Source organism: Tachyglossus aculeatus, chromosome 21 (assembly GCF_015852505.1).
Source record: "Tachyglossus aculeatus isolate mTacAcu1 chromosome 21, mTacAcu1.pri, whole genome shotgun sequence".
Classification (NCBI taxonomy): Eukaryota; Metazoa; Chordata; class Mammalia; order Monotremata; family Tachyglossidae; genus Tachyglossus; species Tachyglossus aculeatus.
The window spans coordinates 74,155,117-74,182,283 of NC_052086.1; the positions used below are offsets into that span (position 1 = coordinate 74,155,117).

General features: G+C 43.9%; 1 protein-coding gene across 1 annotated transcript; it reads left to right on the plus strand.

Moving 5' to 3' along the window:
* Positions 1 to 509: 509 nt before the first annotated feature.
* BFAR (bifunctional apoptosis regulator) lies at positions 510 to 26,865 on the plus strand. Its single transcript, XM_038762810.1, has 9 exons — positions 510 to 750; positions 819 to 927; positions 10,716 to 11,051; positions 11,471 to 11,675; positions 13,719 to 13,888; positions 15,597 to 15,741; positions 17,993 to 18,157; positions 22,548 to 22,750; positions 25,223 to 26,865. Exons 1-9 carry the CDS (start codon positions 510 to 512, stop codon positions 25,413 to 25,415), a joined length of 1,767 nt encoding a protein of 588 aa, XP_038618738.1. The 3' UTR covers positions 25,416 to 26,865.
* Positions 26,866 to 27,167: the final 302 nt, after the last annotated feature.

The following is a 27,167-nucleotide window of genomic DNA, read 5'->3' on the forward strand; positions in this document are numbered from 1 at the left end:
TGAATGAATGAATGAATTTATTCCATCGTATTTATTGAGCGCTCACTGTGTGCAGAACACTGGACTAAGTGCTTGGAAAGTACAAATCGGCAACATATAGAGATGGTCCCTATTCAACTACATTAATTAATTAATTAATCAATTAATTAATTAATTTACTCCATCGTATTTATTGAGCGCTCACTGTGTGCAGAACACTGGACTAAGCGCTTGGAAAGTACAAATCGGCAACATATAGAGACGGTCCCTATTCAACTACATGAATGAATGAATGAATGAATGAATGAATTTACTCCATCGTATTTATTGAGCGCTCACTGTGTGCAGAGCACTGGACTAAGCGCTTGGAAAGTACAAATCGGCAACATATAGAGACGGTCCCTATTCAACAACGTGAGTGAGTGAGTGAATGAATGAATGGGTGAATGAATGAATGAATGGATGGATGGATGGATGAATGGATGGATGGATGGATGAATGGATGGATGGATGAATGAATGAGCGAACGAATGAATGAACGTACAGGGTACACCGCAGCGGCGGCGTCAAACGCGCGCGACCCCGACCGCGGCGCGCGCGCGCGCGCTCCGGAGCGAAGCGCTGGGTCGCCCCTTGTGCGCAGGCGCCAACCTCGGGGCAGACGGGCCTCTCTAGCAAGTGTGGGAGGTCCGAAGGTTGGAGGGCAGGAGGGGGCTCCTCTCTATGGTCGCCGGGGGGCGGGCGCGGGCGCGGCCCCGCTTGCTTCCGGAAGTGAGGGCGGGGCGGGGCGGGGCGGGGGCGCGCGCGCGCATGCCCGACTGTGTCGGCGGTAAGCGCAGCGCCGGGCAGCGCCGCGCCGCGGCGAGCGGGCCGGAGGGCGCCCCGACGGAAAGGAGGAGCCCGGAGGGCCGGAGGGATCCGGACCCTCGGCTGTGCGTGGCCCCGCAGGTGGGCTGTGGAGACCGCTTGGACGGGCGGACGGGCGGGCGGGCGGGGGACCCCTCCTTCCCCATCCCTTAGCCCCCATCTCTCATCTCCTATCCCCCTTCTCTCATCCCCTGTCCCCATCATCATCATCCCCATCCCCCATCTCTCATCCCCAGTCCCCATCCCTCATCGTCCATCGCTCATCCCCATCCCTCATCTCCTCCCATCTCTCATCCCCATCCCCTGCCTCTCATCTCTTATCCCCCTTCTTTCATCCCCTGTCCCCATTCCTCATTTTCCGTCTCTCATCCCCAACCCTCATCTCCCATCTCTCATCCCCATCCCTCATCTCCCATCCCTCATCTCCCATCCCCTATCTCTCATCCCCCTTCTCTCATCCCCTGTCCCCATCCCTCATCTCCCATCCCCATCCCCTATCTCTCATCCCCCTTCTCTCATCCCCTGTCCCCATCCCTCATCTCCCATCTCTCATCCCCATCCCCTATCTCTCATCCCCCTTCTCTCATCCCCAGTCCCCATCCCTCATCTTCCATCTCTCATCCCCATCCCTCATCTCCTCCCGTCTCTCATCCCCATCCCCTGCCTCTCATCTCTTATCCCCCTTCTCTCATCCCCTGTCCCCATCCCTCATCTCCCATCCCCAACCCTCATCTCACATCTCTCATCCCCATCCCTCATCTTCCATCCCTCATCTCTCATCCCCATCCCCTATCTCTCATCCCCCTTCTCTCATCCCCTGTCCCCATCCCTCATCTCCCATCTCTCATCCCCGTCCCCATCCCTCATCTCCCATCTCTCATCCCCATCCCCTATCTCTCATCCCCCTTCTCTCATCCCCAGTCCCCATCCCTCATCTTCCATCTCTCATCCCCATCCCTCATCTCCTCCCGTCTCTCATCCCCATCCCCTGCCTCTCATCTCTTATCCCCCTTCTCTCATCCCCTGTCCCCATCCCTCATCTCCCATCCCCAACCCTCATCTCACATCTCTCATCCCCATCCCTTATCTCTCATCCCCATCCCCTATCTCTCATCCCCCTTCTCTCATCCCCTGTCCCCATCCCTCATCCCTATATCTCATCCCCATCCATCTCCCGCCTCTCATCCCCATCCCCTATCTCTCATCCCCAGTCCCCATCCCTCATCTTCCATCTCTCATCCCCATCCCTCATCTCCTCCCGTCTCTCATCCCCATCCCCTGCCTCTCATCTCTTATCCCCCTTCTCTCATCCCCTGTCCCCATCCCTCATCTCCCATCCCCAACCCTCATCTCACATCTCTCATCCCCATCCCTCATCTCCCATCCCTCATCTCTCATCCCCATCCCCTATCTCTCATCCCCCTTCTCTCATCCCCTGTCCCCATCCCTCATCTCCCATCTCTCATCCCCATCCATCTCCCGTCTCTCATCCCCATCCCCTATCCCTCATCCCCAGTCCCCATCCCTCATCTTCCATCTCTCATCCCCATCCCTCATCTCCTCCCGTCTCTCATCCCCATCCCCTGCCTCTCATCTCTTATCCCCCTTCTCTCATCCCCTGTCCCCATCCCTCGTCTCCCATCCCCAACCCTCATCTCACATCTCTCATCCCCATCCCTTATCTCCCATACCTCATCTCCCATCTCTCATCCCCATCCCCTATCTCTCACCCCCCTTCTCTCATCCCCTGTCCCCATCCCTCATCTTCCATCTCCCATCCCCAACCCTCATCTCACATCTCTCATCCCCATCCCTTATCTCTCATACCTCATCTCCCATCTCTCATCCCCATCCCCTATCTCTCATCCCCCTTCTCTCATCCCCGTCCCCATCCCTCATCTCCCATCTCTCATCCCCATCCCTTATCTCTCATCCCCCTTCTCTCATCCCCTGTCCCCATCCCTTATCTCCCATCTCTCATCCCCATCCCCATCTCTCATCTCTTATCCCCCTTTTCTTGTCCCCTGTCCCCATCCTTCATCCCCCATCTCTCATCCCCATTACTCATCTCCCATCTCTCATCCCCATCCCCTATTTCTCATCTCATATCCCCCTTCTCTTATCCCCTGTCCCCATCCCTCATCTCTCATCCCCGTCCCCTATCTCTCATCCTCCATCTCTCATCTCTTATCTCTCATCCCCCTGTCCCCATCCCTCATCTCTCATCCCTGTCCCCTATCTCTCATCCTCCATCTCTCATCTCTTATCTCTCATCCCCCTCCCTCATCCCCCACCCCCATCTCTCATCCCCAGCCCCTATCTCGCATCCCCCACCTCTCATCTCTCATCCCCCTTCTCTCATCCCCTATCCCCATCTCTCATCCCCCTTCTCTCATCCCCCTTCTCTCATCGCTCACCCCATCCCTCATCCCCCATCTCTCATCCCCCATCTCTCATCCCCCATCTCCCTTCCCACATCTCTCTTCCCCATCCCTCGTCCCCCATTTCTCATCCCCCATCCTCATCCCCCATCCCCATATTCTCATCCCCCATCTCTCATTCTCCATCTCTCATTCCCTCATCCCCCCCATCCCCCATCTCTCAACAGTGTGGCATAGTGGAAAGAGCACTGGCTTGGGAGTCAGAGAATGTGGGTTCTAATCCCGGTTCTGCCACTTGTCTGCTGGGTGACCTTGGGTAGGCCACTTCACTTCTCTGTGCCTCAGGGACTTTATCTGTAAAATGGGGATTAAGAATGTGAGCCGCACGTGGGCAACCTGATTACCTTGTATCTTCCCCAGTGCTTAGGACAGTGCTTGGCATACAGTAAGCGCTTAATAAGTACCATTATTATTATTATTCCCCCACCCCTTGTCCGCCATCCCCACCTCTCATCCTCCATCTCCCCCGGGCCTGGGCCCAGTTTACTGATGTTGCCCCAGGAAGCTTCACCTGGAGGAGACCAAAAGCGGGTAGGGGGCAAGACCGCAGGGTGGGCCTGCCCCCAGCCACCTCTCCATCCCTCCCCCCTTTGCCCCTGACCTCTAAAAACAAAGCCCAAACTGAAAGCCCCTCGAGGGAGGCCAGGACCGTTCAGTTCGAGCAGCTTCCCCCTACCCCCAAAGGGGCAGTGCCCAGCGAGTGCTTGGTGAGCATTGCTGTTTGTTAGGGATCAATCGATCGATCGTGTTATTGAATGCTTATTCATTCAATCACATTTATTGAGTGCCTACTGTGTGCAGAGCACTGTAAGTGCTTGGAAAGTACAGTGCAGCAATGAAGAGAGACAGTCCCTGCCCACAACGAGCTCACCATCTAGAGGAGGGGAGGCAGACAGCAATCAATCAGTCAATCAATCGTATTTATTGAGCGCTTACTTTGTGCAGAGCACTGTACTAAGCGCCTGGGAAGTACAAGTTGGCAACATATAGAGACAGTTCCTACCCAACAGTGGGCTCACAGTCTAAAAGGGGGAGACGGAGAACAAAACCAAACATACTAACAAAATAAAATAAATAGAATAGATATGTACCAGTAAAATAAATAAATAGAGTAATAAATATGTACAAACATATATACAGATGCTGTGGGGAAGGGAAGGAGGAAAGATGGGGGGATGGAGAGGGGGACGAGGGGAAGAGGAAGGAATACAAGTAAACAGGCATCAGTATAAGCACTGTACTAGGTGCTTAGGGATGATGATGATGACAGTGGTGATTGTGTTTGACAGGATCCTGAAGGCCGGTGTGAGTTTTGTCCGTGGGGACAACGGGGGCCCATAAGGATGTTTTTTAAATGTTCCACCATTCCCCCGCTTTCCTCCAAAGGCTGGTGATCATTGTTTTAGCAGTTGGGTCGCCACGTTGAGCCGTAGGCAGTGCACAAACAGCAGAATTTAGGAGAAAGAGAATCTTTTTGATTACATACTACCTGGACCAAATTTACTTCCTTGTGTCACCCCTTCTGCATCGTAAACACACACTGTTGTGTTTTAATACTGGGAGCAGAGTACAATATTGGTGAAACTGATTGGTCATCGTAAACTATTTTGCCTGCGATGTACAACCGAAGTCCAAACCTTGGTGCCTGCAACACGTGGCTTTTGGCTTACGTCAAACACCGTTTCCCTTAACCCAAACCCATCAGACCAAAAAAAAAACCTTGCACACACCCCACCCGAGCCTTGATTTGGGCTCTAAAGACATGGCGGATTTGGCTGGGAACACACATAATACATCATCAAACGTGACTATATTCAGGCACAAGAACACAGCAGTGATGTCATGCCACTTAGTAAAATATGAATTGATAACCTATTTTCTGATAGCATGTTTCCTCAAGGCTTTCACACTTTATCCTCACAACATCCCTTTGAAGTAGAAGAGGAAGGGTTTTTATTATTCCCATTTTACAGGCGAGAAAACTGAGGCACAAGAGAGCTGACATCAGAACTCAGGGCTCCTTCGCAGTCACGTGTTTATTCCAGGAAATCCACCCCACTGCTTCCTGAGGTGGGACAGCGATTTAGCTTTTCCATGTTCTGAACTTGCTCAGATTTCTGTAGCTATTTACCAAGTGTTCATAGTGGAAGTGCAGCATGGCTAGCGCGGGCCCGGGAGTCGGAACAACCTGGGTTCTAATCCTGGCTGGCTCTGCCACGTGTCTGCTGAGTGACCTTGGGCAAGTCACTTCATTTCTCTGGGCCTCAATTACCTCATCTGTCAAATGGGGGTTAAGACTGTGAGCCCCATGTGGGACAGGGACTGTGTCCACCTTGATTAGCCTGTATCTATCCCACCACTTAGTACAGCTCCTGGCACATAGTAAGCGCTTAGCAAATACCATATAAAAAGGTACTACAATAGAAGAGTTAGGGGTTTTGGCTAGAGTGTAACTGGGAAATGTTAGCCCATGATGTAAGACGGGATCTGGCGCATCAGGGAATCAAAGGAAACCATTCATAGCACATATGTGTGTACCTGAGCGAGCGAGAACCACAAAGAGGATTTTCTTTGATGTGGGGTTTGGCAAGAAAAGAGGACAGCCCAGTGTTATAAGAGAGCTGGGTAGAACTGAATAAGAGGAAGATAAGTGATCTTGTTTAAAATGAGGTCTAAGGACTCTGTGCCGATGATTGGAATGACTGGCACAATTCACATGTGAGATTTTCTTTTATTGGTATAAGTATTTTATGGCAGGAGACGAATAATTGTGGTCTGTGTTAATCACTTACTGTGCACTGGGGTTGAGTCAGGATCACCAGGTCCAACATGGGGCTCACATTCTAAGTAGGAGGGAACAAATGAAAGGAACAGATTCGGTGTGCCGTTCTACTTAGTAAACTTAGTATTTCATACAATTGTATTTGTACAAAATTGGAATATTAAGTTTAGGCGCGTCTCAAAAGCAAGGCATCGCTTTTATTCATAAAAATGTAATCCCTGTAGTTTCTAGCTTCATAAATATCAATTTCATCTGTTCCTGACGTCCAGATCGCGTGACAGCAGAGGTAGACTACCTTTTTTTGTTTGGCTCTTCTGAAATCAAAATGAAACCTTAGAGTAGTCAGTGCATAAAAAGCCAAACCGTTTATTGCCACCCACCCTGAACGTGGTGGGTTGATGCCATTGCCCTGTGCTGCTACATAGGAACAGCTGTTACTGCCAGAGGGAGGGTAAGTGAGGGAAAGGGAAGCAAAGGAGAGGGAAAAGCAGCAGCTCACCTAAAGATGTCCGTGAGGCCAAGTGGAAAGAGCCCAAGCCTGGGAGTCCTAGGACCTGAGTTCTAATCCGGGCTCTGCCACTTGTCTGCTATGTGCCCTTGGGCAGGTTATTCAACTTCCCCGTGCAGCAGTTTCCCCATCTGAAAAATGGGCACTCAAAACCTGTTCCCCTCCTATTTAGATTGTGAGCCCCATGCGGGACAGGGAGTGGGTCCAACCTAATTAACTCGTAGCCACCCGAGTGCTTGGAGCAGTGTTCGACACAGAGTAAGTGCTTAATAAATACCATTAAAAAGAGATCAAGTATTATCAGTCCAGTTGGTCGTTCCGGTGAACTCAGGCTCATCCCGCGGAAGGCGGAGCGTCAGTAGGCTGAGCTCTCCCTGTCCCCCAGCGCTTTCTGCCCAGCATTTAGCCAGTGCACAGGGTGCCAACAATGGGGCCACTGCTCTCGGCTTCTGCACCTGACAAGGTGAACGGGTTTGGCCAGCCCACCTCAACACTCTCGCCGTTGGTGGGCTGAGCATGCGGGAGGAGGGAGACCGCCATGGGCTCGCTCTCCTGTCTGGGGGGGAACATGGAGCCACCATTTGGGCCCTCCCTCAGACCCTTTCTGGGTTAGAGGAGTGGCCTCTTTTAACACCAAGGGCATAAAGTGCTTTGTTCCCCATATAAAATGGCCAGAAGTTCACTTCATCCAAGCCCCGTAGTTTGAGCGTTGCCGTGTTAAACCTGAGCGGTGGGCAGAATTGCGCCATGCAGGATACAACTTCCTTTTCAGCGATCAGTCTAATCATTGACTTTGAACAAAGAGTGGTATTGATGGAATTGTTGCCCTCAAACCACAGCCCGCCTTCATTTCAAAGTCTGGTTAAACACTTGAGGGAAACCCTTCTATTTCTCTCTACAGAATGAGATTCAATCAATCAATCAATCAATCGTATTTATTGAGCGCTTACTATGTGCAGAGCACTGTACTAAGCGCTTGGGAAGTACAAATTGGCAACACATAGACACAGTCCCTACCCAACAGTGGGCTCACAGTCTAAAAGGGGGAGACAGAGAACAGAACCAAACATACCAACAAAATAAAATAAATAGGATAGAAATGTACAAGTAAAATAAATAAATAAATAGAGTAATAAATATGTACAACCATATATACATATATACAGGTGCTGTGGGGAAGGGAAGGAGGTAAGATGGGGGGATGGAGAGGGGGGCGAGGGGGAGAGGAAGGAAGGGGCTCAACCGAAGATTCAACCGAGCAATGTAGAAGCCCTGGAAATGAGGAGGGGAATCTAAGAAAGAGTAACAATTACAGAGAAGTTTGACTCTGAATTTCAGGTTTCAGATAATAGTAGTAATCGTGGTATTTAAGCCCTTACGTTATACTAAGCGCTGCAGTGAGCGCTGCTGGGGTGGATTCAGGATAATCAGTGCCCGAGCCACATGCTCAAGGTCTAGTGGGAGAGGGAGAACAGGTACCGTCTCCGTCTTTACAGATGAGGAAACTGAGGCACAGAGAAGTTGAGCGATTTGAGCAAGGCCCACTCTGGGCAAGTGGCAGGAATCTAGAACCCAGGTCTCCTGATTCCCAGAATTTTGCTTTTTCCACTAGGCCACACTGCTGCTCTGCACTAGAATATAGTCAGAATGTCGTTTCCAGAAAGTTCAGCGAGTAGCGCAGGCATGTGCCCGAACTGAGTAAAGGATGTGCCTATAGCTAATCATTTCATACACCTCAGCCGGGTTTTTTGAGCGGTGTACACCCGGGGACAAAACGAAGGGGGCCGTTTTGCTACTCATTTAGCTTTCGTTTCTGAAATTGAATGAAGTTAGGAAATTAGCAACATTCCAAAACATTCACCACATTCCAAGAAGCTCAGGGTTGTTGGTGATCTTTTGAATAATGGAGTATATAAATTCCCTCTCAGTATCTCTTATGCCCTTGCATGACAGTTGGCAACTTTTTCCAAGGGTTGTGTGCTTCTTCACTTGATCTGTTTTTAGAATGCAGTTGATAAAAGTATGTTGTTAATGCCTTTGATACCAGAAAGGTGACAGATCTTGGTTTCTTTCTGAAGTGCATATCTCTTTTTCCTCTTGTGACGATAATTTTCAGATCTAGGTGGTTTCTGCAAGGGACCATCTTTAGAAGAAAATAGGATGTGTTAAAAGATGGACATGAATGCATTTTATTCTAAATTTCAGTCGTATGTCCAAAGATAAGAAAGGTGTATCTACGACATTCATGTAGAATGTGTAGTGTTGGGATATATTTTTCCGCACCCCCATCAGACAGCTTTTGCTTTGAAATAAATGCCTTTCTTGATCTCTTGCATCGCTTCTCATTTTTCAGGCCCCCTCAAAGATCTATCCCCAAATCCCTGTGAGTGATGCTCATTTCAGAATTAGCAAAAAGCAGTGTTTAGGAAAGTAACTAGGTTAAGGGTCTTGTCAGAAGTGGGACGATGATGATGATGGAATCTTCCACTGAACAGTGAATGAGCCACAGTCCTGAGACTTCAGAACCAAGAACCAGCAGGAAGGAATTGATGCTAGTGGTTTTCACAACGCCAGCCAAATGCTCTGGTTGCTAATACTTGTGGTATGTAAATGCTTACTATGTTGCAACCAGTGTACTAAGCATGGGATAGATACAAGATAATCAGGTCCTACGTGGGGCTCACATTGTAAGTAGGAGGGAGAACAGGGATTGAATCTCCATTTGGCAGGTAGGGGAACTGAGGCCCAGACAAGTGAAGCGAATTCTCTCAGGTCTCATAGCAGGCGAGTGGCGGAGGCAGGATTAGAACCCCAGGCCCACGCTCTTTCTACTTCCTGCTGGTCTCGGTCTCACTGGGCAACAGGCGAGTGGCAGGCAAGGGCATAACACGATGGAAAGTCCATGCAGAGGTTTTGTAAATGCAGGACTCATTAAGGATGAAGTTACCGTGGCAGAATGTTATGGCTGTTCCAGAGCGTCATAACCAGGAAGCATATTTACCTTTTTTGCCACCTTTGATTTTCTTGAACGGAAGTTTTCTACCCTTCTTTGTTTGCAGTAGGTGTCAATGATTTTTCTGTCATTATTATTAATCAATAATCAATAATATAAAAATATATATAATATATAATATAAAATAATCAATCATATTTATTGAGCGCTTACAGTGTGCTGAGCACTGTACTTAGGGCTTGGTGGGGTACATTATAACAGAGTTGGTAGATGTGTTCCCTGCCCATAATAAACTAATAGCACTTTTTAAGCGCTTACTATGTCCTAAGCACTGTTTTAAGCACTGGGGGTAGATAGAAATTAATCAGGTTGGGCACAGTCCCCATCTCTCATGGGGCTCACAGTCAAAGTAGTAGACCCAAGTATTTATCCTTACACAAATCCTGACAATTAAAGTTCATTTACTGCTCTGTCTATCAAGCTGAAATGCCCCTAAATGGGAAGTGAGTGATTGCTTAAACTTCTCTCCTTCCCAGAGAAATATTCTTGGTCCTCGGGATTCCTTTTTTTTTTTTTTTTTAAGCAATTAATGCTTTCCTGGGTGGAAAAAGAAGTTGGGAACCAAAGTATTTGTCCATAGGCACCTCCAAAGACTTTTTGTGGCGTTCAACGGTTTGCTTTGATGAAAACTCCGTTAAGGGATTAGGCAATGTTCTTCTGACAAAGCAAGCCTGTTTTGGATACAGCGTGTTGTTGTGTCAGAAGAAATGGTTGTTTGTACATATTCATGCAGTGTGGGACAGGAGTGTACTACAAGTTTTCCTTAATATAGGGCTTGGCAAGAACACAACCCCTGCAGTAGGGAAAACTGGATGTGCTTTCCTAAAGGAAAGGATATTAAGGGAAAAGAAGAGTGTTCCTTCGTGCAGTTCTTCGGTTTTTGAGTACCAAATGCTAACGCCGAGGACTTTTAGTATGTACAGGAACCGAGTTTTAGGAATTTATTGAAGTGGGAATGTGGGGAAGAGAGAAATCCACTGTTTATCTTCTCTAAGTATCGTTATGAAAATTGTTAAATCATTCCTGGATATTTAAAGTTTTAATAACTTTTTTAGTGCTTTAAGCCGAGGGGAAAAATTAAAGTTGAAACCATTCCAAACAGAGCCATTCTCTAATGTTTTTCAGGTTTGATTATGCCTTTAAGGATGCAGACTCTACCGATATAAATCTCTATGGGTCACAGAAGGCTCGAAAAATGGAAGATGCACCTATAAGATGTGAAAGTAACATGATGAGCCATGAGGAAGAAGAACCTGACACAGACATCAGTGGCCAGATTTCTGTTAATGAATTTTCTTGCCACTGCTGTTATGACATTCTGGTCAATCCGACCACCTTGAACTGTGGGCACAGTTTCTGCCGCCACTGCTTAGCTTTGTGGTGGGTGTCTTCGAAGAAAACAGAGTGTCCAGAATGCAGAGAGAAATGGGAAGGATTCCCTAAAGTAAACATTCTCCTCAGGTAATTTCCAGCCATTATTAAGAGCAAATGTATATATAGCAATCTTAACTTATATGTACAGATTTATTAATCTATTTATTTTACTTGTACATATTTACTACTCTATTTTGTTAATGATGTGCATATAGCTATAATTCTATTTATTCTGACAGTTTTGACACCTGTCTACATGGTCCCTCATCTGTAAAATGGTGATTAAGACTGTGAGCCCCATGTGGGACAGGGACTGTGTCCAACCTTATTACCTTGTATCTATCCCAGCGCTTAAAACAGTGCCTGACACATAGTAAGCACTTAACAAGTACAATTATTATTATTATTATCTTTATTATTGTTGTTCTTGTTGTTATTATTATTTAACATCCGTGCTTTGGAATGACCCTCAATAAAGGGACTTTCCTAATTTCTTCTCTCTCCAGGGATGCCATTGAAAAATTGTTTCCTGATGCCATTAAACAAAGAATTGAAGATATTCAGCAGAATAGCGATGTAGTCCATAGTCTTGCAGCCTTTCAGAAATATGGGAACAACCAGATTTCTGTTGCTCCAAATTCAGGACGTGCTAATCAGCAACGAGGAGGGGGATTCTTTTCTGGCGTGCTCACAGCTTTAACTGGTGTGGCGGTAAGTTTAATTTTACCTGTATTTCTCCCCCCGGTCCCGGTTACATTGGCGACTGAAGCCTGTGTCTGCTACTATAAAATCAAATGTCAGTTGAAAACATGACAGGATGACTGAGTGAATAAAAATTAATTACATTTTCAAAATGCTTTTGGAATTATAAATTTTTATTTTGTGGCATTCAGATATCGTACTGTGGGATTACCATTTCTAATTTATTCTCTCAAATACGCCATGGAATCTATCTATGAAATTCTTCTTATTAGGCAGCAATAGAAGCAGCCCACTCATATGGTGTCCTGAAATGGGTTCTCTCTATGAATAAAGATGGACAGCCATTCAGCTCGATGAATTTCAGCATAAGGGTTAGAGGGTTCCCATGGTCAGAAACGAGCGTTTGTAATGTTCAGTTTTAGGCTTCAAACTGTGATTTTGGGTCTCCGGAGATAGTATTTGAGAGGAAGATGAGGGGAAAGGCAAGAGTGCCCAACAAATTCTCAGCAAGTCTATACATACGGTGAATCCGCTGTCTACATTCTGAGGGTGAGGTAATTCTAGGGAACGGGGAGCAAAGAGAAGATTAAGCATACCCGTTTTAGTTTGGTCAGTACTATTTACTGACCACCTGATGCATGCAGAATGGTGTACTTGTGCTCGAGAGGGTGCAGTAGAATTAGACATGATCCCTGCCCTCAAGGAGTTTGCAATCTAACAGAGAAGATGGACATTAAAATTAAAATTACAGATTGGAGGAGATGGTAAATCATCAAGAGGATGTAAGTGTTGCCAGGGTAGGAAGAGCCGGGGGAGTACCCAAATGCGTAAGTGATCCACAGGTGGTTGGAGAAGTCAGAAATTGAAGTCTTGCTTTCGGTCACAGTTTTGTCCTCCAAATAGGAAGTTGACGGGAATCTCTCAAATATCAGTGATTAATCCAGTGAGATTGAATCATTTCACAGAAACTGTAATTTAGTTGCAACTAACCAACTAATGAAACTGGTAACCTGATTGCAAAATTAATACCTTAGCAAAAGGAAATTCTGATTTGTACTAAAGGTTTGGATGACTACAGTAGAGTTGATAGACGAGATTCCCGCCATCCTTATCAAAAGGAAATTCTGATTTGTAATCTGTCAGTGGTATTTGAGGACTTGCCGTGTGCAGAGCACACTACTAAAGGCTTGGGAGACTACAGTACAAAAGAGTTGATAGGTAAGATCCCTGCCATCCAGGACGTTATGGTTTAGAAGGGGAGGCAGATATTAAAATAAATCACAGTTGGGGAAAATTGCAGAGAACAAGACTATTGACATAAGTAAATAACATAATGAGATATTTGAATACCAAGAATATGTATTAGCATATACATTAGCAAGGATTAAGTAAAGATTGCTCACCAGTTGATTTAAGCATTGAGTCATAATTTGAGTACTTTTTTTGACATCAGAGTCAATAGCAAATAGTTCAGCAGCAGCCTTCGAGAACTGCTCATCTTGAAGACATTCCCCTGGGAAGGGAGAAGCGACTACTAGGATCTTTTTTTGGTATTGTTAACACTGCCTTTTCCAGAGATCCCGGTATTAAAATCAGATTTCCAGCAATGAAAAAACTTGAGAGTTTCACTTGAGAATAACATAGGATCAGTGGGACTTTGGCCAAATGTATGCAGTTTGTAGTCCCCGAGTCACAAGCTAAAGCCATTTCCCGTTATCGTGTTATCATTTTGACACTCTTCAAGATAAACGGGGGCTTCTCGTGTGTCGCCCATTCTACAGCAGCCTCACGAAAGGCTGGAATTGTCGGCAGAGGGAGAGCTGTTGGGCATTTTTAATGGTTCCAGGGCTAGTTCAAATGGTATTTATTGCCCGCTTACTGTGTGCAGAGCACTGTACTAAGCAGTACAATGTAACAGAGTTGGTAAACAGATTCCCCTCCCTTAGTGGGCTTGCAGTACTCAACAGTTCGTGCTACAAACTCCATTTGCTAACACATAAATGAGTTAGATCCCCTCCGTGTTTCTTACCGCAGCTGTTGTTGTGTTTGCAGGTTGTTCTGCTTGTGTACCACTGGAGCAGCAGAGAATCCGAACACGACTTACTTGTTCACAAGTCAGTAGCTAAGTGGACTGCAGAAGAAGTTATCCTGTGGCTAGAACAGCTGGGACCCTGGGCTTCTCTCTATAAAGAGAAATTTTTATCAGAGAGAGTTAATGGCAGGTGAGAAGCAGGATCACAAGCTCCCATGGCACTGATATGGGTGATCAAAGGGATAATTAAGTTGATATTGTGTTGATATTGATTCTCCTGTACTTGGTGGTAAATGGACTTGAGTCGTATCACAAACTCGTAGTGTGACTTTGTAGGCGTTTGCGGGATTTGGGCTGTAAGTATATTACAGTGCTAAATTTTCACACTTTTCAAAAAAGGAATATCAACGTCATAATCCTCAATAAATTCTTATTGTTGTGGGAGTGTAAACAATAGAATAGTAGTAATAATAATAATGATATTAGGCACTTTCTATGTGCTAAGCACTGGGTTAGATCCAAGATTTTCAGGTCAGACACAGTCCCTGTCCCATATGGGGCTCACAGTCTAAGTAGGAGGGAGAACAGATGTTTAATCCCCATTTTGCAGATGAGAGTACTGAGGCAAGCGAGTGGTTTGGTTGGTTTAATACACTGACTGTTTTTTGGTGAAACTTGTTTATTGTAATCTTTAAAATTCCTGGTGATAAAAAATTGGATGAGCTGCCTTATAGAGTCATGTTAAAATTGGGAATGATCAAATTAGGGGATGAGGTAAATCAAATGGGAAGACTGTCCAACAAAAGTAATTTAACTTTGAATCAAGGTTCAAAGTTCATTCTCTTTTGGGAATTTTGAAAAAAGGAAATAGCTATCTTTCTGTAATAGTGTATTATCCCTTTCTGACATAGTTGTATGTTATAAATGACCTCATGATGTTGGCTACTGCCAATTTTTATTTTTATAGAAACGATGCACCAAAGATGAGAACTTCAAAAAGTGTATAAAATGCCATGTTTTTTGATAAACAAAGCAAAACAATTTAACGATTTAATTTTCAGAAGCAAAACTGAACTTCTTATGATACCATATAGTTGGACTACCTTGTCAGGTGATGCCCTGGTAGAAAAGGAGCCAAATTATTCAAATAAAACATTTATGATCAAGTAGCAGACAAGCTCCCTGGCTGACTAAATGATTTGTAAAGACAACGGTGCCCATCTGGCCACAGCGTGTGAGCTTCGGTCTTGTGGGTGACATTTGTGTTCTGTTCTCTGTCAAGTTTCAATGATAATACCTTTATGCTGTACTTCCCATTCAGTTGCATGGCTCAACTGTGAACTGTCACTCCATGAGTATGGAGCCATGTAGGTCACAGGTTCTGATCATCATGGGATGTGAATGGGTATAAATAGAAGGATTGCATCTACTGCATGTTTATTTAGTTGGAGAGGTATATTTTAACTAAATATTTATTTGAGGAAATTTCCAAAGTGGAATTTAGGATATGAAAAATTTTCTATCACTGTACTTATACACCTTGTGCAGCATTTAGATACGTATATTGGATTATTGTATATTATATCGTATTTTTCAGCTATTTCATCCTGCCATGTTTCGGCTACTATCTGTGTTGTCCCTGTTTTTTCTACAGCTTCCATCTTTTCGCTCACTAGTTTATAACAGGGACCATCTCTATATGTTGCCAGCTTGTACTTCCCAAGCGCTTAGTACAGTGCTCTGCACACAGTAAGCGCTCAATAAATACGATTGAATGAATGAATGAATGAGCCCCCTAGAGTCCAGGGGGTATGTGTATTGCTTTTGATGCACTTTTTTGAACATTACCCAGTAAATGCTCAATAAATAACATTGGTTTTTATCCCCCATCACTACAGGTTACTTTTAACACTGACAGATGAAGAATTTTCAAAAATCCCGTATAGTATAGAAAACAGTAGTCACAGAAAAGCCATTCTCATGGAACTAGAGCGTGTTAAAGCACTAGGAGTTAAACCTCCCCAGAATCTTTGGGAATACAAGGTAAATCTGTGTATTTACTGTTATGTCTTCAAAGGAAATTTGGTTTCAAATAGATTCATATTCCTTAGAAATTTTGGAAATTTTCCCGAATAGTTTATTTTTGTCAGAGTTGTAAAAGCCCATTCTGTCTGAAAGTGCTTTATGTATTCACTTTGGTATAGCAGGCTCATCAGTCAAAGATCCTCCAAATCCCACCCACTCTTTAGAGAGTGAGTCATAGAGGTCTTTGGAGGAAGACACTTTTACCGATACTAGATTGTAAGCTCCTTGAGGACAAGGATCGCGGTGGCCAACTCTGTTGTACTCTCTCACGCGTGTAGTACAGTGCTCTGCACACAGTAAGCGCTCAGATTCCACTGATTGAGAAGGAATCGGCCGTAACGTTTTGTTAACTGTACAGGAGGAAAGTGGGCGGGAAGCCTGCCAGCTAGCTTGAGAATGGGTGTCCTTCTGAGACTGCCCTTGTCTTTCAGTTCTTGGGTTCTGCTGTATGTGATATTCTCTCCCCCAGGAACTGCTGACTGGAAACCCATTACATTGTAAGCTTCTTGAGGACAGGAACCTCTTTCCTTCTGTTACCTGTTCCCCGGCCTAGTATTCAGTAGACCATCAGTAAAAAGATGTTGAAGATGATGATAATTGTAGTATTTGTTAAGCACTTACCATGTCCCAGGCACTGTACTAAGCGCGGAGATATTTACACGCGAATCAGGTTGGACGGCCCCCGTCCCACATCGGGCTCTCATTCTTAATCCTGACTTTCCAGGTGAGGTAACTGAGGCACAGAGAAGTGAAGTGACTTGCCCAAGGTCATAGCAGACAAGTGGCGGAGCCAGAAGTTGAACCCAGGTCCAGGCCCGTGCTCAAACCATGAGGCCACACTGCTTCCGACTGAGAGCCGAAATGAGACTCTTGCGACCTGAGTAGAGTCCTGTTATTTGTACCAACAGTGCACTCTCCCAAGCGCTTAGTACGATACTTTACACACGGTAAAGCGCTCAAAAAATACCACCGACTGAGTTCTTGGAGAGGCAGACGAGAGTGTTAGAGAGCTGAAGAATCAACAGAGGTCTGGGAATGGGAATAAAGGTAGCTAAGGAATTAAGCGAAGCCCTGAAGTGGCAAGGCGAGCTTGCAACCCACAGTGTTCAGCGCTTATCCCGCGGCCAGGTTTGTCTGGTGAGTCACCTGCCCATTTAGCCATGGTGGTCGTCTCTGTCCGTTGCAGTAAGAAGGAAATTAACTTTTCAGCAGCCCCCTTCTCTATCTATAACCAAGTTATGTTAAATTAATTGAGTACAATTTCATTGTTATATTGTACTCTCTCAAGCGCTCAGTACAGTGCTCTGCGCCCAGTAAACACTCGCATGGCCCAGTGGAGAGAGCACGGGCCTGGGAGACAGAAGGACCTGGGTTCTAATCCCAGCTCTGCCACTGGTCGGCTTTGTGACCTTGGGCAAGTCGCTTCACTTCTGTGGGCCTCCGTTTCCTCATCTGTAAAATGGAAATGAAGATTGTGAGCCCCATGTGGGCCAAGTACTGTGTACAACCTGATTATCTAGTATGTACCCCAGTGTTTAGAACAGTGCCTGGCACATAATAAGCAATAAATACCATTAAAAAAAATGATTGTTTTTATTCAGTATTTGAAGGTTCCCAGGTGCATGGTGTCAAACCAAGCATGTGATGACTTGTTTCTGAATGAATCTCTTTCTCTCTGTGTTTATCTAATGGGAACAGCGGTGAGCGGCATCATTTCTGGCGTGCCATCGTAGTTAAGTTTCTGCTCATTTAGGGAAAATCTTAGCATGTCCTTGGCATGGATCCTCTTTCCCAGAATGTGGTGATCCGAACTGTGACAAGCTTGGGCATAACCAGGCTTCATTTCTGGAACGAAGCTGCAATGGAATGATAGCGTGGAACAGAAAGGGTAATTATTCTTTAGAATTGGAGGCAGCATTTGCTTGAGGCCACCCCTCCCATAGGCATCAGAGGAGGAGGTGTAAAGATAAAAATGAGGCTTTTCCAAGGTAATTTCATAGGCTCAAACCAATTCCCAATGCATTCATCACTCAGTGGTATTTATTGAGCACTTACTATGTGCAGCGCACTGTGTTAAGCACTTGGCATTTGTATACAAAAAAAACCAGGCAGCATTGTAAATTGTGTTAAAACCAGCTAAGGGGTAGAAAATGTAAATGTGAATGAAGTTGAGTTTTAAGAGGAATTCCCACCTTTTCATGTTTTTCAGGCAGTGAACCCAGGCAAGTCACTGTTCCTGCTGTATGCCCTGAAGAGTTCCCCAAGACTCAGTATGCTCTATTTGTATCTGTTTGACTATGCAGACACCTTTTTACCGTTTATTCACACAATCTGTCCTGAAGATCTCGAAGAGGATATTCTCACGAAACTTCTAGTAAGTGGTAAAGCTCGACTGAAACGATCCTTTTTACAGATCTGTAACAGAATCAAAATGACCATCCGTGGATTAACTATTAAGAGATTATGAAGTAACCCAGTTTTTCTGTTTACCGGATGAGCACTCTGAAAGAAATAAAGGTGGGGTGGAGGCGGGAGAAAGAGAGACCATTTGGGCTTTAACGAATGAGAAAACACTTTGCTATGTGGACATGTATTCCAGCAGGGGTTTTATTCTTTGAATGGTTGCCTTCATCCACATTCATACAATCGTATTTATTGAGCACTTACTGTGTGCAGAGCACTATACTAAGCACTTGGGAAAGTACAGTATAACAATAAGCAGGCACATTCCCTGCCCACAATGAACTTACAATCTAGAGGGGGATACACATCAGACATAGGCTCACTCATTCATTCAGCTTTTTAAAAATTCTAAGAAAGCAGTCAGTTCTTTCATACTATTATCTGTGTGTGACTGTTCAGTGGTGGATTGTCCAGACTCTTTACTTCTCCTGTTCTGTCAAGCCACTTGATTTTGTAGCCTGTCTCTTCACAAGCATCACTACCAAGGGGGCCGGGGAAAGGAAGTACAATCCAAATCAGTTTTGCTATTGGCAGCAATTATGGTTAAAAAAAATCTGAATTAATTTAGCAGTAACCAATATGAGACTTACCTATGCACTGTATCTATGCCAGCCCTACCCTCTTTTGATGGAATTTGAGGCTAGTGTTTTTACTGAATAAACAGGAATGGCAAAACGAGGCTCTCTTTAGAGATAAACTACAGATCCCAAATAATATTCTTTACATTTTTGCATCACCAGCTGTTGCCTGGCTGTCACCTTTTCCCACCTGATGTAGTGGGTAGAGCACAGGCCTGAGAGTCAGAGGTCATGGGTTCTAATCCTGGCCCTGCTACTTCATAATAATAATAATGATAGCATTTATTAAGCGCTTACTATGTGCAAAGCACTGTTCTAAGCACTGGGGAGGTTACAAGTTGATCAGGTTGTCCCACGGGGGGCTCACAGTCTTCATCCCCATTTTACAGATGAGGTAACTGAGGCACAGAAAAGTGAAGTGACTTGCCCAAAGTCACACAGCTGACAATTGGCAGAGCTGGGATTTGAACCCATGACTTCTGGCTCCAAAGCCCGGGCTCTTTCCACTGAGCCGTGCTGCTTCTCACACTTGTCCACTGTGTGACCTCAGGGAAGTCACTTCACTTCTCTGGGCCTGTTACTTCATGTATAAAATGGGAATTGAGACAGTGAGCTCCACATGGGACAAGGACTATGTTCAACCCAATCAGCTTGTATCCACCCCAGCCCTTAGTACAGTGCTTAGCATATAGTAATCACTTAACAAATATCTCTATTATTAGTAGTATTATTATCTTAGTTTCCCTCCCTTATCAGCAACCACTAAAAAGAAAGCCCATCACTGCCTCCCCCACTATTGTAAGCAGTGTCATTTGGAGGGTGTTGGCAATAGATCTGGTCAGTGGTGAGCACCAAAGGATGGAAACAGCAGAGGGGCAAATCCCTTTTCTGGGACGGACTCTTCCTTTCCTAGCCATTTGCCTAGGAGATTCTTGAAATTCTGAAGATGATCTTTCGGCCTTAAAGGTAAATAATTTATCCTGTGTCCAGAGATGCTTACTTTTCATTGTGAGCACTGGAGTGCAATGGGGGTGAGGAGAAGAGTAGAGACGGAGACTGGGAAGAAATTCAAAGAGCTAGTAGACAAAAAAAGTCACCATTTGGGGTCTTTTTGGTCTTGACCAGGAACTCTCAGTTCGTATCCGCAATTTGGGATTAGCAAGGCCAAAGACCACCTCCAAAAGCCGTGAGGATCGTTTTCCCCATTAAGCAGGCTAAATCAGGCTTGGATAAAGAGCACTGAGGCCCCAGGTTTAACATGATGAGAAAAAGTTGGTTGGTGTTTGAAATTTGGATTTCTCTCCGTGCTGGTTACCAGCAGGGTAATGTTTATTGTACTCAAATTTGAACTTACAAAAGGCGCTAGATTTAAACTGCACACGGATGGAAAAGGCTATTGGAAGATTGTTCCAAATTTGAGGTTGGACCTGAATGTTAACAATAATAATAATAATAATAGTATTAAGCACTTACTATGTGCCAGGTACTGTTCTAAGTGCTGGGGTGGATATAAGCTAATCTGTTGGACACAGTCTCTGTCCCACATGGGGCTCACCATCTTAATCCCTATTTTACAGATGAGGTAATTGAGGCATAGAGAAGTTAAGTGACTTGCTTAAAGTCACACAGCAGACAACTATACCTGGAGATACAGTTACCAAGCCCTACCTAAGAAGGATAGATTCCAGTAGGTTAGGCCCAGGAGGAAATGAGAGCAATGAAACTGCTATATGGCTATTATACCTTGGGGCCATTTTTACCAGTAGATTTTAGTGGCAGTAGACTGACCTGGACTCAGTATAATTTTATGTGCTTTGGGGAGAGAAGAGGTCACCAAACCCTGGGAATTGGGAGCCCAAAGACTTTTGCTGTCCTTTGCAGTAGGGAGGAGGCTGATCCATTTGGGGAAGAACAGGGATGGGTTTGTTTTTCTGTGAAAGTCTTGACTCCCTGTCTTGTTCTGTTTTGTATTGTTTGTATTGTATTTTGTATTGTTCCTCTATGACTCGGGGAGGAGCTCTCTGCCCATTCCTCCTGCCAGTTCACGCTTATGTTCAAGATGAAAGTTTGCCCTTAGTCATAATATTCTTGTCTGGTGATCTCTAAGAGAAAAATGATTTATCTGAAGTCATGTCTAAGTGGGCATTAGGAATGTGTTACTCCCTGAATATCATAATCAGCAGTATTACTGAGCACTACTGTGGGCAGAGCTCCGTTTAGCACTGGGCTCTTGCGCTTCTTAAATTGGGATCCCTGCCCTTAAGTTGCTTATAATGTAATAAGGGAGGAAAAAGACAACAAGTAATGAATGTAAAGATTAAGTCCTTACTGCTCTCCCTATCTCCACTGTCTCCCCTCACCAGTGAATACTCTGCTGCCCAGATTTATTTATTCATTAATTTATATTAATGTCTGTCTCCCCCTCTAGACTGTAAGCTCATTGTGGGAAGGGAATGTGTCTGTTCATTGTTATATTGTACTCTCCCAAGCACTTGGTGTGGCACTTTGCACACGGCGTTCAATAAATACGATTGAATGAAAGAATGAGATCATTTTTCTCAGTGTTTCTTCAAAAATTTTCAGTGGTTATCCATTCCTCTCCTCATCAAGCACAAACTCCTGCTGACTGTCGGCTTTTCGACACTTCATCAACTCTTCCTTACGTATCCATTCTCTTCTTCCATTACACTCCAGCTCCAACTCTGTTCTCCTCAAGCTAATGTAATCACTCTGCCTTGTTCACCAACCCCCTGCTCGAGCCTTCCCCTTTCGAATCTGCCAGACCATAGCTCTCCTCATCTTCAAAGCCTTTTGGGAATCGTATTTTTTCTCTCTCCAATACCACCTCAGCACTTATGTATTAACTGCATGCTTTTTTACATTCCCACCCACCTGTAGTGCTAACGCGTGTATTGATTTGATTCTTTATGCACTTGCCCATCTATATATTTGTTTTTCTCTCTCCTCTTTTATGTTGTTCCCTTTTTTGTGGCTGTCTCTTCCACTGCTCCTTGAGAGCAGTGATTATTTCGATTCCATTGTACTCTCCCGAGGGCTTTTTATAGTGTTCTAACAGTACATATTCAGTAAAAATTGTTGATTGTGAGAAAATAGTTCATGAGTAAATAAATCATTAACGGACAAGTGCTTGAGTCCTAGATTTCTGGGTTTTCATACACCTCCAAATTTTGATATCTTAATCTTTGTGGAGAAAGTTGTAGTCTACTGACTGGTTTATTTTAACATCACTATTAATTAACATACTTTTGGAGATTCATTCAATCGTATTTATTGAGCGCTTACTGTGTGCAGAGCACTGTACTAAGCGCTTGCACTGTACTAAGCGCTTAGATCATTTTTCCATAGTTTTATTACCTGTTCTTCAAAACGCAGTCATGAATGTGCCTATAATCTCAGGTTCAGACTTTTGGAGGCAATTCATCTTAATTGGGTGTATGTTTGTATATACATATATATGTATTCTTTCCTGGGTAACCTTAAGGAAAAATATGTGTGTGTGTGTGTGTACTCTATCTGTCTCTCTGTCTCTTCCTCTCTCTCACACACACACATACACACACACACTTTTCCATAAGGTTATCCAGTAAAGGAAATGAAATAAGTAAATGAATCAGTGCCATAAAACATAAAATATTTACTGAAAAATATTCACCTGTTTTTGCTGTTTTTCTCTCCCCACTTTTTTTTTTATTATTATTAAAGGACCTTAAAGATCCCTCATGGAAGCAGTGGAGAGAATTCCTTGTTAAATATTCCTTCCTTCCATATCAATTAATTGCTGAATTTGCTTGGGATTGGCTGGAGGTACATTATTGGACATCACGATTCCTCATTGTCAATGCCATGTTACTGTCTGTCCTGGAATTATTCTCATTTTGGAGGATTTGGTCAAGAAGTGAAATGAAGTAAGTATGCATTTATACAAGATCGGGGAGAGTACTGGGGAGGGCACAGGTTTGAGGCAAATAAATCTTTCTTGAGGAAAACATTCTGAGTCAAGACAAGTATTCATCAAAATAATGTAATTTATATTGGAGTGATAGGCTTGAATCACTTTTTAAATGTGAGTTTTCAGTTTTCACCTATACAATTGTATAAGTGCCCTGTGACCGTTATTCTATATATGATTTACTTAGCGGTCTTTTAAAATTAAAGGTTGAAAAGTAAATATTTTTCCCATTTTGCCAACACAGTTTAAATTATTATATAAAATGTCTTTGGAAGAATAATTTCTGAAGTGTAGATTAGACTCTTTGCCTATAAAAATGTTTCTGTGTCAGAAGAGAGCCATGATTATTGAAGGAATCTCTTTTGTTCCCATTTTAAGTCTTCCTTTTTTCACATTCCCAGGTGACTGCCTTTGCTACCATTACTGTTTTTACTCTAGTTCATTCATTCATTCAATCGTATTTATTGAGCGCTTACTGTGTGCAGAGCACTGTACTAAGCGCTTGGGAAGTACAAATCGGCAACATATAGAGACGGTCCCTACCTAACAATGGGCTCACAGTTGGCAAGTATACCACAACAGTATAACCTGGGTTCTAAACCTAACACCAAAACTTTGCCATGTGACGTTGGGCAAGTCACTTAACTTTTCTGTGCCTCAGTTACCTCACCTGTAAAATGGGGTTAAGACTGTGAGCCACATGAGGGACATGGGCTGTGTCCATCGTAGTTAGGTTGTATCTACCCCATTGCTTAGTACAGTGCCTAGCACATAGCAAGCAATTAACAAATACCTTAAAAAAATAAATAAGGATTGAGGATAGAGCATTTGTCTTTTCCTTTAGGATATTCTAGGCTGCCATATGTTCAAATTAAACTGGATTTTTGTGAAACATTGTGGGCAATTTTAAAACTATGTATCATAAATGTACCAAATGGACTTGTCATTCTACTTTGTCCCAAGTCCGAACAGTTCTTACTCATTGTAAATTCTTGGACTTTCACATCTGGGCTAGAACAGGCTCAGTTTAGATCCCAGTGCATTCAGGAATTTATAGCCCAGACCTCCCAGAAGGCTGGAGGCTTCAACGCCACACTGTCCTTTCCTTTCTCCTCTGCTCTCATGGTAGAGAAGGAAGAGGCCACACAAATTTGGGGTTGTTGTTAATGGTATTTAAGCGCTTCCCAGGTGCCATGCACGGTTCTAAGTGTTGGGGTGATATCCCAAGATCCTGTTTTTCAAGAAAGTTTTGCATTCGCCTTTGGAGAGGAATTATTTTCGAACGTGATCTTAGTGATCCTTAAAGGGACTTAATACTCAGGGGAAAGAGACTTTCTTTTGCAGTAGACATAGGAAATACTTGGCAGGTGAGTCAAGAGCAGACCTGAGTGTGCTGTGGGGTAGATAATGCAAACCTGAGGGAGGCAGGCTGAATGATTTAAGGCCCCATCTACATTTGTGCTAGAGGGCTTGGGCCACATTCCTTCATTTAATCTTTGCTCCTGTGGGAGGTGGACTTTGATATTACGTGGGTTGCTGGGGGATGGTGCGTTCCGTGCTATATATGTTATATAGAGAAGTTATATATAGTGTTATATGTATATGTGTTATAGTGTATGTATATATAGTGTTATATATGTGTTATAGAGAAGCAGCGTGGCTCAGTGGAAAGAGCCCGGGCTTTGGAGCCAGAGGTCATGGGTTCAAATCCCACCTCTGCCAATTGTCAGCTGTGTGACTTTGGGCAAGTCACTTCACTTCTCTGTGCCTCAGTTACCTCATCTGAAAATGGGGGTTAAGACTGTGAGCCCCCCGTGGGACAGCCTGATCACCTTGTAACGTCCCCAGTGCTTAGAACAATCAATCAATCAGACAATCAATCGTATTTATTGAGCACGTACTGTGTGCAGAGCACTGTACTAAGCGCTTGGGAAGTACAAGTTGGCAACATATAGAGGCAGTCCCTACCCAATAGTGGGCTCACAGTCTAAAAAGGGGGAGACAGAGAACAAAACCAAAACATACTAACAAAATAAAATGAATAGAACAGTGCTTTGCACATAGTGCTTAATAAATGCCATTATTATTATTATTATTATATGTGTATACGTGAAGCTGAGGTAGTTGAAGCGGGGGTAGTGGGTGGAGGAAAGACCTGGGCATTCTTTGCCACGGGAGGGGAATCTGATAAGAAGCTCCAGTAGGGCAGGAATGGCCCCCAGGCCAATTTGTACACCTCTGCCTTAAACCTGAAGCATCTTTATAGTTTGAATATGTTTCAGTTGGGTTAACAATCTCATGCTTGGATTAGAATTATTTTTTGGACAAAAATGAGGACAAAGAGTCTTTGATAATCAGCCAAGGTATTAGTCACCAAATACCCACTCGGATCTCAGTGCTAAAGGAATCCTCTTTGTTCTTTCCTCAGGACTGTACCTCACAGAATGTGGAGCCATTTCTGGAAAGTATCAACACAGGGCCTTTTTGTTGCCATTTTTTGGCCTGTTATTCCTCAGTTCGTTTGCAACTGTCTATTTTACTGGGCCCTGTACTTTAATCCAATTATTAACATTGATCTTGTGGTCAAAGAAGTACGACGACTGGAAACCCAAGTACTATGATTGATGCTTTCTGAGCGAATAGCCCAGCCTCCGTAAAGTTTAGTTTTGAAGCTTACAAGAGGAGAAAAAACAAACAAAATGAATACATATTTTCTATAGTGATAAAAGGTGCTGCTTTGTTGGAAAAAAGATGTCCCATGTCAAGGAATATTGTATTTTATTATGATTTTGACAGTGGCAGCAGGGCCCATAATCCCAAAGCCGACCTTTGCTTATTCCTAATAATATTGTTCTCACCACCTACCTACCTCACAGGGCTGTTGTGAGGATCAATAAGAATATGTCATTGAGGAGTATTGGGATAATGATTGTGCATTGCTTTTTGAGCTCCTTAGAAAAGAAAGCATTCTTTAGATAGAAGTCCCCCAGTTATCCTAGAAAGCAGCAATTGTGTTCTGAAAGAACTTGGTGTTAAGGAAAGATTGACTACCAAATGCACGCTCCCTACCATTTCTTCCTAAGCTGCATCTACTTGGACCAACTTGTGGACTGCTTTCTATCCAGACAGGTGCGTGCTGTAGGAAGAACGGCCCTTAATTCCTCAAGAGCTGTCTGTCTAAATCTCACTATAAAAACACAGATTGTAACAGAACTACCTTTATTGGTACATTAGTAGTATCTGATGTTCCTAGGCTGTTTAGGATGATTAGAGTGCGTTGCATTGCTTGTGTCTTGGTAAGGGAGAAGGAATTGTATTTGGCTCTCCGATTATGAAAAGTGAATTTAAGGTTTGATAGGGCTTTTGCTTTTCAGTCCCTGCAACAAGCAACATGTAGGAAACCCTGGTTGAGAATTTTAGAATTGCCAAGAACTCTGAAGCAGCCACAGAAGGAAGAACAGAGTGAAAAATCAAATTTTGATCAAAGGGATTGTCTTGGTCAGGGGTTTGGTTGATATTCTGGAAAGACTTGGGAAAACATGGTAAATTGCTTTGATAAGTAGACTCATTTTCAATAGTACTGGGTATGTTTCACCTCTGATCATAAATATTTGATTCCCTTTTTAGGGAAAGGGGAATTGAGAAGGACACCAAGCAATTAATGCAAACTAATTTTATCCACCCACTCTGTGCTGTCTCAGTGCTTCCTTGGAATCTTTTTTGCTATATTTAATGCCTAAAATAATTTCCAAGATTGTACTTTTGTTGGTACATTTTGTAAACTGACCTCACACTGTATGATCTATTTTTACTGTGTTCTGATATGCATGTCCAATAGCCGTGATTGTAACTACGGAATGGTTTGGATTATGGCTTTTCACGTGAAAACAACGTGTTCCAAATGGGCTGCCCGAGGCCAGGCCACAAACAAATGAATTGGATCCAAAATGTGTTATTTTGACTTCATGAACCACTCTGTAGCCATTTGTTTCTTAGTGAGAGTTTCATATTTGCATCTGAAGGTTTTTAAGAATTAATTTAGGCAAAATTAAAGCTTTTTTTTTTCAGTTATCCCCTTCTGATTTGCGCAAGAACTGAATCTGAGGTGAACAGAGTTGAGGAATCACCTCTCGCTCGTTGAACATTTTGGCAGAGATGCTGGTACTAGTCTACCTTGATTTCCAAATTCCTAAGGGCTGTTGGGAGCAGAGAACTCACACATACTCTAAAAAGGAAACTTACTTCTTTCCCTTATTCTCTTTCCGTGCTTTGTCCTCTCCTCCCAATTATCTAGGTATCCTAAAGTCCTAGTTCCACTGTGGTTCTTCCTAGTCCCTCCCTCTAGGCCTTCACAACTTCAGCTGCCAGGTCTG